At 38.6% G+C, this 18,322-nt stretch overlaps 1 protein-coding gene across 1 annotated transcript; it reads left to right on the forward strand.

Annotated features, from left to right (window-relative positions):
• Positions 1–2: 2 nt before the first annotated feature.
• Positions 3–17,374, forward strand: PATZ1 (POZ/BTB and AT hook containing zinc finger 1). The gene is made up of 6 exons (XM_035898408.1): positions 3–829; positions 3,236–3,299; positions 6,620–6,691; positions 9,065–9,236; positions 14,942–15,079; positions 16,956–17,374. The coding sequence occupies exons 1-6, from the start codon at positions 3–5 to the stop codon at positions 17,372–17,374; spliced, it is 1,692 nt and encodes a 563-aa protein (XP_035754301.1).
• The last annotated feature ends 948 nt before the right edge of the window (positions 17,375–18,322 follow it).

Here is an 18,322-nt window from a genome sequence, read left to right on the forward strand (position 1 = left end):
TGATGCGCTCTGTGATTGACATCTGCCAGGAGGTCATCAAGCAGTCCAATGTGCAGATCCTCGTGCCCCCTGCGCGCCCTGACATTATGCTCTTCCGTCCAGGGGCTGCTGACCTCGGCTTCCCTCTTGACATGACCAACGGTGCTGCTTTGGCACCCAATGGCAACGGCATTGCTGGTATGCCTGAAGACGAGGCCACGCGGGCTGCGCTGACTGCTGCGCAGTCCTCCCTACCTGTTCTGCAGGGTGTGGACCGCCTGCCCATGGTGGCAGGACCTCTGTCCCCGCCACTGCTGGCCTCACCCTTCCAGAATGTTGCTGCTAGTGCCCCCACTTTAAGCACCAAGAGGGGCAGAGGGCGTCCCCGTAAAGCCAATCTCTTGGACTCCATGATGTTTGGTACCCCGGGAGGCCTGCGAGAGGCTGGTATCCTGCCTTGTGGCCTCTGTGGGAAAGTATTTACGGATGCTAATCGTCTTCGTCAGCATGAGGCTCAACATGGGGTGACAAGCTTACAGCTGGGCTACATAGACATCCCACCCCCAAGACTGGGTGAAAATGGTGTCCCTGGTCAGGATGACCCTGATGCGCCCCGAAAAAGAAGCAGGACGAGGAAACAGGTGGCCTGTGAGATCTGTGGCAAGATTTTTCGGGACGTGTACCATCTGAATCGGCACAAGCTGTCACACTCTGGCGAGAAGCCTTACTCTTGTCCAGTGTGTGGCTTACGGTTCAAGCGGAAAGACAGGATGTCCTATCATGTTCGATCTCACGATGGCTCTGTGGGAAAGCCCTACATCTGCCAGAGCTGTGGAAAAGGCTTTTCCAGGTAAGAGAGTACTTATAAGGACCATAGACACAAACGGAGACCTAGGAAGTTGTCTTTCCTATCCCTTGGGAAACGAGAACAATTTGTACTTAGGATAGTTGGACTGTTCCATTTTAAAATGTCTCGAGAGATGAGACTTCCATCATTTCCGCTGGGATGCTATTCTCCAGTCTCTTGAAAGGCTTTAAAAGTAATTAAGACATAGAACTGGGAGTCAGCTGGCTTCTGGGTAACATTCCCAGCTTTGTCCCAGGCTTGGTGTATGCTTGTCCTTGGGCAAATCAGTTAGTCTCTCCCTCAAACGACTCTTCTGTGAAACGGGTATTGAAATAATTACCTACCTCACATGAGTGTCTTGAGACTACTGATTTGCAGGTAGTTTGAAGGTGCTGTTGAAGTGCAAAATATTAATACATCTCAAGATTATTATTTTTCTCGTATCCATTTTAAATTTTCTTTTTCTTAACTTCCCTTCATTTCTCTTAGTTCGTAATGTTTTTTATCACCCAAATGTGAAGGAAGAGGTGAGATTTCAAAGGCTGCAGCATCAAGTATCTTTTAATACATGATCTTTGTGTCCTTTGGGTTTACATCCTTCTGAAGGGGATCCTGTTTCTGCCCTGCAACATACGTAAGATCTGTGCATTTAATGTTGCTGATTTTTCGTTGTCGCTGTTTGTGGGAGTTAATTTAATAAGTAGCTTGCTACACGTAGTTGCGTTAGTGGTATCATAGTCTGAGTTAATGAATTTGAAACTTTTTTTTGAAGTTTGATGCTCGCTTTGAGACTGGAAGTGATGGGGGGAGGGGGATGTGTACTCTCTCTGTTACTTTTGTAGCAGCAGTCGGTTTTCTACAGCCCTCGATCTAACCGGAGGGAAGGAATCGAGATACGAAAACAAATCAAAAGGCTACTAGGGCTAGAATTGTAGAATTGTCCCAGCTATATAAATGTAGGAATTGTGCCCCTGCTAGCTCGATTTTTGATAGAGGGACTTTTTGTTACTGAAATTAATTCCAAAAATGTAGAACCTTTTTTTTTTTTTTTTTTTTAAATCAGCAATAATTAGGGGTACATCTTCATAAGGACTGCAAATTTAGTGATGGAAAGTCATAAAACGAATATTTCATCTGTAGCTGGAATTGAAAGTATTTTTTTAATTACAATGCTACCTGGGATCATCTGCCAATTTTTACTATTTTTATTCACACTTAAAGATTTCTGCTGTTGCTGTGTGAAAGGTTTTTGTCAACAAGGGAAAGTGAAAGATACATGTCGAGTTCTCATTTTTCCCCTGAAGTTAACGTGAACCGGCAGGAAGGCTGTTATAAAAGTAAAAACAAAATTGTCTACACATCTTTGTAAAAGCAAAGTATGAATGAGCAGTAGAGACTCTTTAAGTTTCAGTACTCAGTTGTAGGAGCAGCCAAAGGGAGTTGGAAGCATGATGTCTAATTTTGATAGCTTTTCCTTCATTCAGTAGCGCAGCACGTGAGGTTGCTAGGCTTGAGGTACCTAGAAGAACCCCCAACCAGTCTTTCCGGTTACACCGCTCCAGCCCACTTGCTAGAGCATCAGGTTTAACAGCCTGACTGCACAGTTCGGTCTATTTTCTGTCTGCAGTGCGTGAATTCCATCCCGCGCCCTCCCATTGGTGCAGCTGGGAAGTTGGGGGAGGAGAGGGTGGAGAACTTGTTTCCAAGCAGTTTTGGCCTCATACAATGAAAAGCTTTCTTCCCACTAGGAGAAACTCCCACCAGGAAAATCTGCAGCTATTCAGTCTTCTCTTCTTCAAAGCAGGCTTTACTGATTGTAAAAAATGGTCTAACTTTTTTTTCAGTAATAATTTGCTCTTCCATTGCACCTTCTAGTTGGGACCTTCAGAGCACTTTATTAATGCAGCCTCCCCACCAAGTTGTGAGTTAGGGCAGTGTTTTTTCATCTTGCTGGTGGAACATGTGTCACAGCAACAGAGCTTAGAGTCAGTCTTTTTGCACGGAGGTGCTTAAAGTTGGCTTCTTACGTCCGTGTTTGGGACATAGACCAAAAGGGTCTGATTTTCAAATATTCAGCAACTGTAAATCAAAGTGCCCTGACTGTTAAGGTCTAAATAGGATTTTGGAAGGGAACATGCAGGCTTGAAAATTGTAGCTTGTATCTCCTGTTTTCTCTGATCATTCAGTCATAATTTCTTCTTGAGAAAATGCTGCCTTTTTAGCAATTTGAAGAGGGTTCTTATCAAGGTAGAGTCCCAGTTGTTGGTGATCTGTTTCTTGGCAAGTTAAATATCACTACATTTGTAATAGATCCACCACTGGGATCTTATCTATTTTTTTTTTTTGTTAAGATTGTAATTTTATTTTTAGTATTTGTATTAAGTGTGCTTATGTGTATTTTCTTTTAAGGCCAGACCACTTGAATGGACACATCAAACAGGTGCATACCTCAGAGAGACCTCACAAGTGTCAGGTAGGAGCTGGAGGGGTTTACACTGAAGTATGGGTAGTCTTTGGCATTGCATTTATGTGTGCAGACAATTTTGAAGTATCAGTAAAAAGACAATGTATGTGTGAATTGGGTAAATGTTTGTAAATAACAGTGTTCAACAGTGACAGCTGCTTCACATCCCTCCCGTCCCCCAGCACCTTGTGTCACCTACAGCTTTGGTCCTCCTGCTTCCCTCCCCTTCTACCAGATGTTCTCCCCTACTGCTCTATACCAGTCTCACCCTGGATCTCTTACCCAGCCGCCTTGTCCCTGGGCTTAGAGTCAATGTCACAGATTATTCCCTCTGCCCCCTGCCCCCTTTTTTTTTTATTGCAGTTGTTGCCAACAGGAGGCTCCAATGCTGACTTTTTTTAGAATAATTTCAAATAAAATTGGTAAATCATCGTAACTTGCCAAGATACTATTTTTTTTTATCACATAGCCTTCAGAACATTGCACTGAGCAAAATTGGAAGCTTTTTTTTATCCCAGGGAGAATAGAAGCAACAACATCACAGTATCCTTTGTAATACAATGTCGTAATGTTGTATATAGTTTTTTGTAGTTAATATATTATCCATTAGGGTTTGAAAGGTCAAATCAAGAAAGGTATTTTGTAATTAATTTGTAGAGAGATTTAAAAGGTGCCTGGATGTATTAATTAAAACCAAAGTTGGGAATCAGCTTCCACGCTATCACCCACTGCCTTCATATAGTTGCTGGGCAAACTTCTAAACATTTGTTTGGCTAACAGTCTCCATGCTTGGTCTCTGAAGAAAGATTTATTTCATGATTTATTTAAAGAAATTTGGAGCAAGATAATTTTTATTTTCTTTGAAGACAGTGAAGATTAGGGGATTTTTTTTTCCCTCTAAAAATTTTAACCACGTTTTCTGAACCTAGTCAATCCTGCGTGACTGCTGCCTCCTGATAGGCATTTTTTTCCCATCTCTTCACATACTTCTCCTATGTTTCCTCCAAACTCTGAGAGCTTTGAAACATTTTGCAACTTTAATAATCCAGTGGACAGTTTTTCAGACATAGAGCCATCTAAAGGTTTCTGTTTACCTCCATATGATCTGTGGAAGCCCAGCACCTTTGAAAATCAGGCCATAGAGCTTTCACATTGATTTAACTGCATATCCTGTATAAAGCCTTAGATTGGTTTAAGCTTCTTAAGATGATTTAGGGGTTATAGATTTATATACATTGGAAAATTCCACTTATAAAAAGACTTCACAATTTGGGAATAGCAAGGGGTCTGGGTGGGTGAACTGAAGATGCCTACAATTTTTTTCCATAAGCGTGTATTTGTGTGCAATTAGGAAATGTTTAGGTCCCAACATAAACAGAAACTCACTAGTCTTTTGCCAGTTGATAGCAAGGTTACTGAACAAACACAGTTTGTGAGTATCATTGATGGACATGAATTGTCCTTTGCTAGCTGATACCTGATTTTTTTTATATAGTTTTCTTGATTGATTTAAGAATATTAAATATGAACTCTGTAAGTGTGAATCGGAGGATACACTAAGCTAGAAAGCAAAGAAATATGGAAGCTAAGATTGTACAGCCAAGCTCAACTCTCGTCTGTTTGCACACATATATTTTGTGATACAACTTCTAAGAACAGTCTTTCTCATTGTGTGTTGTTTAAAGTGCCATAATACTGTATGCACTGTTCATTTCAGTGAAAAGATATAGGCTATAGGTTACAAGCATCAGGACAGAGTTGAGTTTGTCATTCAGGCTTGGTTTGTTCTTGGGTTTTGACTGCTTAATTTTGCAAAGTTAATTTTTCATTAATCTTAAGGTGTAGAAAACTTGTTAAAGAGCTGTTGTGTGTCTTTGCAAAAAATACTTCATAATATCCTGTCAGATTTAGAAAGTCTTCTTAAATAAGCACAGATCTGATATACATGGTACAAACCACGGAAGGGATGCTGTCAAACTGAAAATTTGTTTCAAATCTGAAAGTTGATGTATAAATCGATAAAGTTCTCCTTGTGATTATCTCATAACCAGTAACACTTCTGTTCCATGATGTGTATCTAAACACAGAATCTGGCCACTAAGAAGGAAAATAGCTTAATATTGGCATGTTGTTTCCCCATTTTCCATTGATTTTGCTTGGCAAATTAGCTGCCCGTGAGAGTAGCCTGAACAGCACTGAGCATCCTTTTTGAATCTATTGAGTTCCTGTTGAAAATTCCTGTTATTGTCATGCTTTGTTTATGTTTACTGCAAAAGAGAAGTACTTTGTCAGTAAACAGAAAAGCTTTCCAGAATCCTCTGTCATAATGGCATTCTTGGAAGTGGTGCTCTGTTACAATTTAAACAAAATCCGCTGGCCATTTACCTGAGCCCTCGTGTATCTTTGCAAACCAGTGGATATCTAATGTTTTGTTGATGTGGCATCATGATACATTTTGCACTACTAAAACAAAAGCTTGAAGATGTCAACCCAACTTCAGAATAAATAAAATGAAACTAAGAGAGGCAGGACAGTTGTAAGCTGAATGTCATTGCAACAGCTAAAGTTTTCAGTGCTCAGCATGTAATCATTCACTCGTCCCCCTAAAATAACAGTTGTGCTTCACAAATCTTTGAAAAACTATCCTAGCTTCCAGCACCTGTAGCACCTGATGCCAGACAAAGACCTGATTCCAGCTTTTTTCATTACTGTTAAAATAGACTCAGAAAAGGGAAGGCTTCCACAGAGCCATGGCAGCTGAGAAATTGGATCCAAGTTGCTTTGGTGTCCAGACACCAAAGTGGCACCAAAGACACCAAGTGGCACTCTGGATCTTTTCCCCTGGATTGTTGCATTGGTGATTTTTTTCTTTTTTTTTTTTTTCCCCCCCCCAATCTGACAGTTGAGTTCTGGATGTAGGAGAAGGGGTAAGTCAGTTTTCTGGCCATAATGGGACAGCTGAGTTTGCTGACTCGTCATGGGAAGGGGTGAAGATGGGTTGTTGGCTTTTGAGTGTGAATGATATGAAATTTAGGCTGCAGTTTGGGAGGAAATGGTGATCTGAAAATCTGTGGACATGAAACAACAAGGAGAGAAAACAGAAGTTTGCTCCTTCTCTGAGACAAGAGACAGGTTGTTCTTCTGGCAATTTAAATTTAAAAAAAAGAGAAAAATGCAGATTAAATTAAAGCACAACTTTTGACAAAGACAAAGATCTAGTTATTTAAGTAAATCTAAAATTGGCACCCCAAGTCCAGTGCTTTTCCCATTGATTTCAATGCAGAATGAGTTTCTTCCTGTCCTAATTTCTCTTACTTCCTGCCTATTAGCAGGAAAATGGCAGCCACCATGGAATAAGCTCAGAGACATCCACATCCATAGAAAAGTTGAAACTTCAAGAGGTATTTCTTAAACAATGTTTTTTAAACTTTATATATATTCTTTTTGATCTATTTATATACCTGTGCAATGTTTGATAGGAAAGCACTGGAGAGTTTTCTTCTATGATTAACAATTAATGATAAATACTTAGCACTCATTTAGCACTTCACATCTTTTGTAAAATAAAACTTTTTTTTTTTTTTTTGCTCTATACCTTTTATAAATATTAACTATTTGAACATTAACTTTGGGGTTTTCTTTAAACCTAGTCCTGTCTCCCATTGTTATGATTCAGCTAAACTGATTCTTGCTTTCTCCACTGGACTTAATTTTTTTTTTTTAAGCTTCTTTGCAGATATGTTTACTATATAGCTTATCCAAAGGTGAACTTTGCACAACTCAGGAGCAAGAGTGAGAAATCAAACACAGAAATGATTATATTGCCTTTCCCTAAGCTTTCGACTTGATAAGTTCAATATGGGACAGATATGGTTTTCCTTCTGGCATCCCTGTACTTATGTGGTTTGTCTCTGGTCTGCTTCATCAACTAATGCACTCCCAATGCTTTTGTATGGACGCTTACTGTGGCTCGATGTTTTTAGGCTTACTGATGATGGATCTCTTGGCTGTCAACTTTGATTGTCTAGTTATATATACCTTTAGTTGATAGCCAACAGATTGATTAGTATCAGTGCTGGAATCCTGCCTTAAATGAGTGTTTACCTCAAAGATCATTTTAATAAGTGAAAGCTGCACCTGTTTTGCTCAGTGCTTTGTACTGAGATTTCAAATTAAGAGAAATCTTTTATGTTCAAGAATACTTCACTACTTGTAATTTATGAATCGTTGTCTGGTGAGCTTAGTTAAACTGTTGTATTGCAGAAATCCAGATAATTTTACTGTTGTCTTTTCAGTTAATTTAAGTCCTGATCCTCTGAGGTGCTAAATCTCGTGCTTGCCGCAGCTCTACGGGAGTTTACCATACTTAAGCATCTCATAGGATTGAACGAGTGTAAAGCCTGTTGAAATTGATAGGTACTTTTCAGCTGCCTTCAATGGTTTTTGGATTAAGCTCTTGATTAACTAAATTATATAAAATTATATGGGTTATTCTCTTCTGTATTATCAATTTCACTTACTTGGAGTTACAGTTTTATAATTTTACTAGGATTGTTGCTTTAAGAAGTCTATCGCTGCTGAAACAGTTGTTTAATTAGACACTGATACTTGAAAAGACAGAATATATCCAGTTCCCAGGTCACTTAATAGTCTCATATTATCTCTTAGGGGGTTCTGGTTATACATTTTAAAACTGTGTTGTTTTATATAAAGGTGGTATAAACAAAACACTGTACACTCTTGAATGTCACTGTTGCCCACTTGGTCTGGTCATTCTAGTGTATGTTTGCTTTTGCTTTTCCTCTTACACTCGTGAGCAATGGTTTTAGACTATATCTTTAATAAGTTGTACAGTGTATTGCTGGTGATTTATTTTCCTTCACATGTTAGGGATAGAGCAAGACTTTCAGAACTGGCAGGCTGTTGTGGTTGCCTATATACATGCATGCCTGTATGCCTGCCAATTGCTATGATTATAAATGTGGGAGGGAGCCCTCACTTATTGTATGGATTATGTCTGGAAAGTGGGCAGGTAGAATCAATATTATCTTATGCCAAATCAAGCTTTTTTCATGGTAGTAAGTGGAATATGATACCTTAATCAGGGGTAAGTTATAAACAGATTACAGTGTCATGCAGTTATTTTGATACCTGCACAGTTCTGAAGCTTCACTTCTGCAATTTGTCTGCGCTGCTACTGTGGATACCGGGATGGCTCTTTTACTGTCTTCTGTCATGTTCTCATCCCAGCCAGTTCTCTGATGCTTTCTTTATATGCCTTCATACTCCAGAGAGATTCTGTGTACTGAAGTTAGACTGATCAGATCAAAGAGTAAAATTTAGGACAATGACAAAGAGGACATTTTGAGTGGTCTAAAGTGATTGCAATGGCTCAGTGAAATGGCAGAATTTACTGTAAATGGAATGAAGTGGTTTGTGCTATTTCTTTTGTTAAATATTACTTAAAGTTTTAGTATCTTCATCCTCAGAGAGGAGCTAAGGCCTTACAACTCGTTCTTGGTTTAAGTTTTTACTGTCTAGTATGTTAGAGCTGTTTTCTTGCTTTCTTAAACCTTTCAAGTAGTAACATCACATCTTCTGTGGTATGTTGGTGATCTAAATTTTTTATTTGTGGGTGAATGGCTTGTGCATCATGTCATTTGTGTGTTTGCACAGGGTCTAAGGTATTTACTCTAAAGAATACTAAATATGTTCAACAATATCAGTGCTTTTAGCAGAGTTGGTGAGTCACATGGTTCTCGTTATACCTGCAGACTTGTAATGCTTCCTTTGCCACTCGTGACCGACTGCGCTCACACCTAGCATGTCATGAAGACAAAGTTCCATGCCAGGTGTGTGGGAAGTACTTGCGAGCCGCATATATGGCAGATCATTTGAAGAAACATAGTGAAGGACCAAGCAATTTCTGCACTATCTGTAACCGAGGTAATGAAGAAACTATTTTTTTATTTCAGTGGGATGGGACAATACTTGAGGGAAGCTGTAAGGCTATGTGACTCTGTCTGCAACAGGAGGAGGTTATACCACATATCTGTACATATTCTTTGTTTTTCTTATTGGATGCTTAACCTTGAAACTGATGGAGCTGTAGGTCTGGCCCTTTTACATGGCTGATAGTTCCTGAAGAAACTCAGTTTAAATCTGAAGCAAATTGTTTCTAGACAGTTTTAAGAATTTTATTTGCTACATAGCCAGATCCCTATAAAATAACCATGATAGGTTGCCTTGCTGCTATTCACCATACACCTTTTTTTCTATGCCTGGTTAGACTTGAGTCTTTGTGTTCAGTTTCGAATAAGAATCCTTGAAATACACACCAAGTTGAAAGTTATACCCTGTACATTAAAAAATCAACATTATGTTATCAGTCTTGCTTAACCTCCTGGTGCAGCAGTAGAGTCAAGCTGCTTCTCCCTCTTAACCCAAGAAATTGCTTTGTATTAACATACATTTCTATGGCAAATTTTGTAAAGAGCACTAGAAATGTGCTTTACCTTTATTTGTACAAATACAGCTTTTCATAGAACCGTAGAATATCTTGAGTTGGAAGGGACCCATAAAGATCATTGAGTCCAACTCCCTGCTCCTCACAAGACTACCTAAAACTAAACCATATGACTAAGTGGGTTTTGAAGCTTTTCCATCTGTTTGTGGTACTCTTAAATTGGAGAGAGTTGTAAATTTAGGCTTTGTGGGATGTAAGTCAAGCTGGAAAAATAATTTGGAGTTATTGGTGTCTTTTTTTTTTTGAATGATTAATACACAACTTCAAAATACATTGTTGGCTCACACAGGCGTACATACCTAGTAAGTGTAGGAAGAGGTTGCTGCTGTGTTTTGGGATCTTGTCTTTTCTGATGAGTCATTTTTTATGGTATGTGTTCCCTTTTCTAATTTAAGAGAGGTGAAATCTTTTGCGAGAATAAAGCCGTTCTGTATTTAATGTGAGGACTGTACAGGGAGCTTTTGGATGACTAGGAGTTGATGAGTAATGAGAGACAACAAATTGCAAGGGGGGTATTTCCAGTAGTTGAACCGTCTGTTAAGTACTGAAAGTGATGTTAACAGTTGAGTGGGAAAGGCACCTGGGTTGTAAATCTTCAGATTCTGAAGCTCCAGGTAGATGGTACAAAATGAAGCTTGGCCTCCTTTTCAGCTGAAGGCCTACCTTCTGAAAAACAACTTAAGTTTATCCTGATTCTTTTTGTGGTAACAACGTGGAAGACGCTATTCAAAACCCAGGTGCTATCCTGCCCTCCTTCAGTTGAACGTGTTTCCAAACAGAAACTCATATGGGTTGGGAGGAATTGTAGTGTTTCAGATATTTGTAAGCTTGAGTTTCAGCTTAACTACCACTGGATGTCACTGCAGCTTTCAAAATTCAGCCAGCATGACAAAAGACAGATCTGGCATTCAAACAATGAAATGACTAAATGGTTTATTCATGTTTTACAGGTTTAAATGTACATTGGAAATTTAAATAAAATATATATTTCCTCTGTAGAAGGATAGGGAACCTGTTGTGCAGCAAACTTTAAGCAACTACTTTCTTGTTACAGTTTGTGTATTTCATATGTGTTGCCAGAATTTAGCCTGCTATGAATTTCAGTTTACATCAACACTTAGAAAATTTAATTGATCCAGTGAATTATTTTTAAATATCTACCCAGTGTTAAAATTCATTGGAAAGGGAAGTTACAGACTGGATTTGTCAAACAACTATGTTATGAACTCATTGCTATATGCTGTAAATTTTGATTATAGATTTATGATCCATGAAAGCAGAATTTTTAATCCAAAGTGTTCTTGAATCAAATTATAATGTTCATTGTTTTAAATAGATGCCTTTTAAATTGTTGAGCCAGGCAAGATGAAGTATAGTGGAAAATTTCTGGATTAGAAACATCTATTCCATAGGCATTAGTGCAGTCAGAAGCTATGCGCCATTGCTTTGACTGCGGTTGTGCCACGGCTATGGTTCTTGTGCAATGGCATTTTGTTTTATTCTTCTCTCAGCTAATGTGCTGGTGTGGTGTATTTCTTAATTGGAACTTAGCTAATGCTGGATATAGTAATTGTCAAACAAGAATGCTCAGGCTGCTTGTAGAGAGAATTTTGGATGTTAGCCCACCAAACAAAAAAAGTGGATGAAAAGGCGACTCTTGCACAGCTGAACATATCCTAGTGTTAAAGACAGAGGTTAGAATCCCTCAATTTATCCTATCAGACTGAGGGCTTTTCTGTGGAACTTAATCAAGTGTCTCATGTTCTTTTAAAGGTTTAACGGATTTAGGAGATGGGGAACTCAGTACCTGACTGAAAGCAGTAGCCACTGTTTTGCTATGTCATGTGTGTACCCATTTGCTGATTTTGTTTATTTGTTTTACAAAATGGCAGTGTAATGTCCAAAAATCACCATCTGTGGTTTGATATTTTTTCCAGGTTATTTTCTTTTGTGGGGTCTTTATGCTTAGAATAATTATGGAAGCAACTAAATCTTGTTAAATCAGGGAAGCTGTGCAATGTTTTTTTTCCTGGGATTTCCTGTTTGTTTTTCTTTTTAAGAATTCATCTAAAATGTGCTTATGAAAACTAATCCTCACTTTTTAAGACAAATTCTCTTTAATCAGTTCAAATAAAAAAGACCTGCTCCTGCTTTGTTGTTACATAATCGTCTGTTACCATTTTTATTTGCTTATGTGGGCTTTTTCAAAGAACTTAAGAGATGAATTACTTTGGCAAGTCTAGAACTGGTATTTTGTAATAACATGCAACTCAGAAGATACATTTTCTGTTTCAGACACATATGCATTGTTCGTTTCACAGAAATCAAATTAGTTAGGAGAAGGGTAAATCTTCCAGTCAAAAGTTAGATGGATTTTTTTTTTAAATAACATGAATTCTTGTATATTTCATGGTGCATACAGAGTTGATCAAAGAAAGACACATTCTCTGGATGTTCCAGCTAAATAGAAGTTAGAATTTTTGAAAAAGGAGTATCTTGCAATTATTTCTGTAGTCTGTCTCCTTATAGATGTTCTCTAAGAGATCAAGGGATAGATCCCATTTATATAAAGCAGATAATTTCCTTGCTATGCATGTTTTTAATGTTGGTTCCTCTGGTATGAAGAAATAATCTGCTTTGCAAAGCTGAGAGCTGTGAAAAAAATACTGCCACTTTATCCTCTGCATTAGCCTGACTTTGTTTTTAAAGAGATTTTTAAAAGTAAAGGATTATTGTCTATGAATGCCCCATCTTCCTAGGACAGGCATTTATAATTAAGGTCTGGTGGAAAAAAAAAAAAAAAGCCAGTGCTAAGGGCTTCAGGAAAAAAAAATAGGATAAAAACAAACAAACAAAAATATCTCACTTTAAACAGTTTCCTATGAAGCAGTTGGCATTCTTACTGCTTTGATGGAAGTTGATGACTCACATGTTCATCTGCCAAGTGCATAAAGGGGAGCTAACACACTTTGCAGGCAGTTTTCATTATATAAAACAACGAATTCTACAAATAGAATTGCAGAGTTCAGAAAAAAATATTGTATAGCAGAGATTACAACTTCAGATTTTTCTGTGTCAATTGTAGTATAGAAAAACACTGAATACCTGTATTTAGTTCTTTTTTAATGGTTGGCAGTGGGATTTTAATGCATTGCTACATAAAGAGGCTCATCTCAGCATGCATGTGGTTATTAGACGCATGTATGAAATAAGGGAAGTACCTTGTAATTGGAAGTATCACCATTATATCTGTACATTTTCTCTGCCAGTCAAACACCGGTTCTTTCCATGTCTACAGTGACTTTTGGTATTTGGAAAAATACATTCTCTTGTGTCCCAGTGAGATACTCAGTACAGCATTTTGTGTCTGAGTGTAGGTCTTGTACCGTTTTGGAGGATAATATCCTTGCATTAATTCCCTGGATGGTTTGGCCTAGGTGATTCTGCTCCATTGTGTTTTGAGAGTCCTGGGTTCTTGGTTTCTTCAGTTGTGATGTATCTACTGTTCTGCAATTTTTATCTTCAACTCAGGGGTCTACAGTAACTATCTCGTGTTCATTCTCAGCAACCCACCCTTTTTCCCCTTTGGCGGGTTGCTGTGGAGTTCTGTCTTGCTCTGCAGGTCCTGTATATATAATTCTTAATAACCCCTGAACTCTCTTTGATCCTGGCTTCGAAGAAGAGTCTGGGTGGAGGGATATTCTGTTGGGTAGGCACAGGGAATTCTAGCGTAAAGCCACATTCATTACTAAATTCATCACCTGAAACTACCAGCTGCTGTCAGAAAATCCACCCCAGAGAGGTGTGCTTCTCTGTATTGGCTTTGCATCCTTCCTAATACGCTATATATCATCAAATGTAAATACAGTTACATCACTATAAAATGAATTTACAGTAGTATATCTATTCATATTTAAAGTGAAGCATTCGTATGAAAGTTCTCTTGCAAGGTCTTGTGCTGTAAATGCTGTATTGGTTTAAAAAAAATCTAGGTCTTGGGTTTTCTCTATCCCGAAAGGGAACCTGGAACTCTGTGTCTGTGACAGTGAAACTTGTGTTGTGTTCTCAGTTGTTGAAGGAAAATGTTTCTAACATGAAAGCGACATAATACTCTGTTCAAAATTTAATGGAAAATTAAGGTGGTTGTTGATAGGCTTAGCTGTGTAGGAAGTCTTTAAAACTCTGTCCTCCTTGTGCCTTGCATATGGTCCAAATGTACTAGTACTAATTAAAATCTGAATTTAAAAACACTCCAAAATATATATGAGATAATTTATTACATTAGAGGAAAAGGCCATATTTGTGAGACTTCAAAAACAATTTTAAAAAGCACATGCACAAACGTAAAAAACAGTTCTGTTCAGAAATTGGTTGTTTGAAATATGTGGTTTTAATTTCAGTCATTTGGGCTTACAGATCAGAGCTAATGGAAATATTGAAATTTTTTTAGTTGTTAACAGCAGACAAAATATGAGTTTTAACATGTTTTTTTAAAACTCAGGATGAGCTGAATAGAGAAAATATTTTTTCAAAAATTACTATAGAACAAAATTATATACCTTAAAACCTAGGTAGTTTTAGCTTTCTGCCTTCTAGGAGTCACTATAAGTGCTAGAAACCTAAGAGGAAAGCACACTAAATACCAAAGAGGGGTGTTACTAAATGGCATTCCTTCAAATCTTAACAGCATAAAATAAACAAATTTGAACTATCTTCCAAAGTATTATCAGATGATGAAGGCATTTTTAATTAAATAAATAAAACAGCACAAAAATGGTGAAGAGACATGGGTGCCTTTTTGTGTCATGTCTCTTCTGCCTTTTTTTCCAGAAAGTTTCATGTCATCTGCTAGGTTTGCTTACATAGGATTTGTTTCTCAAAGAGGCTGTTCCTTCATTATGACTTCCAAGAAGCAAATGAAGTCTAATGAAAGGTATGCATTGCATTCATTATCTGAGTATATCTAGGAATTCTACCTGAGCATGTTGTAGGTAACCAGAAATCAAGCTAGTTTAATGGCAATTTTGTAACAGGGAGTAGGAGCAAGAGAAATATTAAAAGAACAGGGAAGGCAGATGTGTGTCTTTGCTGGTGGCAGGATCTCATCTCCTTTTATCTTGTTTAGGTTTCTCCTCTGCCTCCTACTTAAAGGTCCATGTTAAAACCCACCACGGTGTTCCCCTTCCCCAGGTCTCCAGGCACCAGGAGTCCATCCCGAATGGGGGAGCAGCGTTCCACTGCGTCAGGACCTATGGCATCAAAGGCAAGAGACTCACTGCTCTGCACCTTGCTGCTCTGTGCAGAACTTTGTGTTGTGGGATGCTGGGCTGGGAATGAGAAAGGGGAGGGAGGAACGACAGGGAAAATACTGAAAAGAAGCTTAGGGAGATGCAGAGAAATTACATAGCATCACATAGTATGTAATATCTGTCCTCAGCCGATTTAACAAGTCAGGGAAGGAGATGGACCCGTAAGGGTACATAAATTTTTGGCAGCTTCTTTGATTTTAGAGACTGAAAAAGCCAGTTAGTTCATCCTGAACATCTTTCTAGGAGCAGTCAGTATTTGAATTTTGCCTGAGGGGTGCAGATCCTTGACGGTTCCTTAGTCCCACTATAGTTGAATCTCACATGAGTCAAACTGTATTTCTGATTTCCAGTGAAGGAAGGGGGAGCTCAGAATGCAGTTCATAAAGATTCTTGAGTGTGAAAGCAATATTCATCCTCAGGTTGATGAGGAGCCGTACAACTATCTGTAGTTAAACTTAGACTTTTTAATGCTGTTGTTGGGGAGGAAAGGTAGAGGGTGATAATAGTGCTGTTGGGTTTTTTTGGCTTTTAACCTGCATTTAACATCCTGAAAAAAAAAAGAAAAATATATTATTGTAAGAATAGCTAAACAGTTTTTAACTTCTGAACAGGTAACGCTGTGTGTTGATCTACATAGACTAGCTTGCTTTTTGCTTCTTGGTTTGAGCTGTCAGTGTTCCTGGTAAAGCTGAAACATCAGAAAATTCTTCAAAACCATGGTTGTCCCAAAAAGTTACATTTTTTTCTTGCCCAGGAGGACACAGGAGGCTTGGTTAAACAAAGTCTATGCCAGCAGAAAGCTACAGTTGTGTAATTTTTTTCTGTTGAAGTCCTGATAGAGTTACTACAGAAGCCCTTTGGTTCTGGGTGGTGTGCTCACTTAACATGAGATTTACTCCAGCTCAGTGGTGTATTGATTTCATGCATATCCTGTTTGGTTTGTAATGCCGAGTCCAGAGCAAATCTGTCTTTTGGGTTGTGCCAAGTGGTTCTTTGGTCTTTTAGAGTTAATAGTAGATACAGCTTATTTGTATTCAGAGACTTGTTTAGGGAGTACGTCTGGGTTTCCCACGCTCATTCATATGCGCTGAGCAAAAAGTGTAGACAAACTTTCTTGGCATACTGCCAGAGGAGAATGGGGAACACTCCAAACATATCAATGGCTTTGCCAGGATATGTATCCAAACGACTTAAAATAGTGTCCCTAACCTCTCTCCTGTTTCACACTACGTATTTAAAGATGGAACAATTTTAGATTATAAAGTTCACTTCTAACAGCATTGCACTTAACTTGTAAAAAAGAGTTCTTCAAGACTAAATGGAATTGCACTTATTAAATTGCAGTAACTCACTGCTGTTCTGCTGAGTATTTCCAGGTTTCTTCATGTCATGCTGCAGCCTATTATACTTTATTAGGTTTCTAGGCTCTCCCCCAAAGTATCAACAATATTTCAGAAGTGTGGGAGTGACTTACACAGTTAAAAACTCATCATTATGTCCATCCTTTTGTAGTGCCTGAGGTATAAATGTTGTGAGACATCTTTGGGATTCAAAAAAGTAGTATATAAACCAGAGACACATTATGGACACGTTCAGTATCATGACAAATCCATAATAAAAGCCTGCTCCGATAGCAGCCTGCTGGTTTGTAAAGAGGATCTATGGTCAAGGGCTTTAGAATATGAGGGATTGCGATGTTAAGTGTGTATTATTCTGTCATGACAGGCATTAATGAAATCAGGTGGTAACCAATATCTATTTGGATGCACGTTAAATAATTTTTGAGGAGGTAAGATTCTGAAAACTTCTCTCTTTTTCTTTTTCCCATAGAAGGCCAGAAATGTTCACATTCGGACCCGATTGAGAGTTCTGATTCATATGGAGACCTCTCTGACACCAGTGACCTCAAGACTCCTGAGAAACAGAGCACCAATGGGTCCTTCTCGTGTGACATGGCAGTCAGCAAAAACAAAATGGAGACGGAAGGAGAGAAGAAGTACCCTTGCCCTGAATGTGGCAGCTTTTTCAGATCAAAGTCTTATCTGAACAAACACATACAGAAAGTTCACGTCAGGGCCCTTGGTGGCCCATTGGGGGACCTCGGTCCTGCTCTAGGATCCCCCTTTTCACCCCAACAGAACATGTCTCTCCTGGAGTCATTTGGGTTTCAGATCGTCCAGTCAGCATTTGCATCATCCCTAGTGGATCCAGAGGTCGACCAGCAACCAATGGGGCCAGAGGGGAAATGAGATCAGTCTGATCTTAACAAAGCAAAGCAGCAGTCTGGCTATAGTGATAAGATGCTGTGAATGAAAGAGGAAATAATGAAATTTGGTTCTATAGCTGAGAATTTTTTATTCATTTTAGCTTCCCTCTTTGTCTCATGCCCTACCCCACCTTTAAACCTTCACTGAGGAGAGGGAGAAAATGCTTCTTAGCTGGTAAATTACAGAAGATGGTGACCTTGAATAGGAGACATGACCTAAAACACCAAATGGAGCTTTAGAGGCTGCTGCTGGTGTTTTGTCATGATCTTCTAGAATAAACAAAAGATGCCAACACTGATCTGAGAATTAGACTGTCCTAGTGACTGAGGCACCTGGGGAGCTACAGCTACAGGGAGCTATGCTTTTGTTCTCTCTTCTATTCCCCACCTTCCCTAACCTACCCCAGAAAAACAGTAAGTTTTAAAAACAGACCCATTATTGACCCATTATTGAATATAACATTAAGTAAAATGCCCCATGATACCTAGCAGGTTACAATGCAGTTGTCCTTTTAAAAACATAAAAATTTAAAGAAGGTGAGAGAATTTGAACCCCTTCTGCCATTTGTGAGGCTGTGAGTGCTGCAGCAGGACTGAACTGCTGAGAAAAATCACCATTCAGAACCGGTTGGTTTTATTACTTTTAACCATTAAACTTGCTGTCAGGTTTTTAATTCTCTATTATTATTATTTTAGGACCTGTTGTAGTGAATTGCTACTGAAAAGCCAGTCTAAGGCGATACACAGAGCACTCTTAAAGCAGCAGTCACGTTAGGGTTAGTATTAATTTTTTTTTAGATGTACCATAATTAATAACTTGGCTAGTTCATTGTTTTAAGTCTATGAAAGAAATAGTTTTATGGGGAAAAAAAAACAAAAGGAAAGAAAAATACCATTGCAGTCTGGTTGACTGGTGCTCATTTTTCATGTG

Source organism: Egretta garzetta, unplaced genomic scaffold, assembly GCF_000687185.1.
Source record: "Egretta garzetta isolate BGI_Z169 unplaced genomic scaffold, ASM68718v1 scaffold7, whole genome shotgun sequence".
Taxonomy (NCBI): domain Eukaryota; kingdom Metazoa; phylum Chordata; class Aves; order Pelecaniformes; family Ardeidae; genus Egretta; species Egretta garzetta.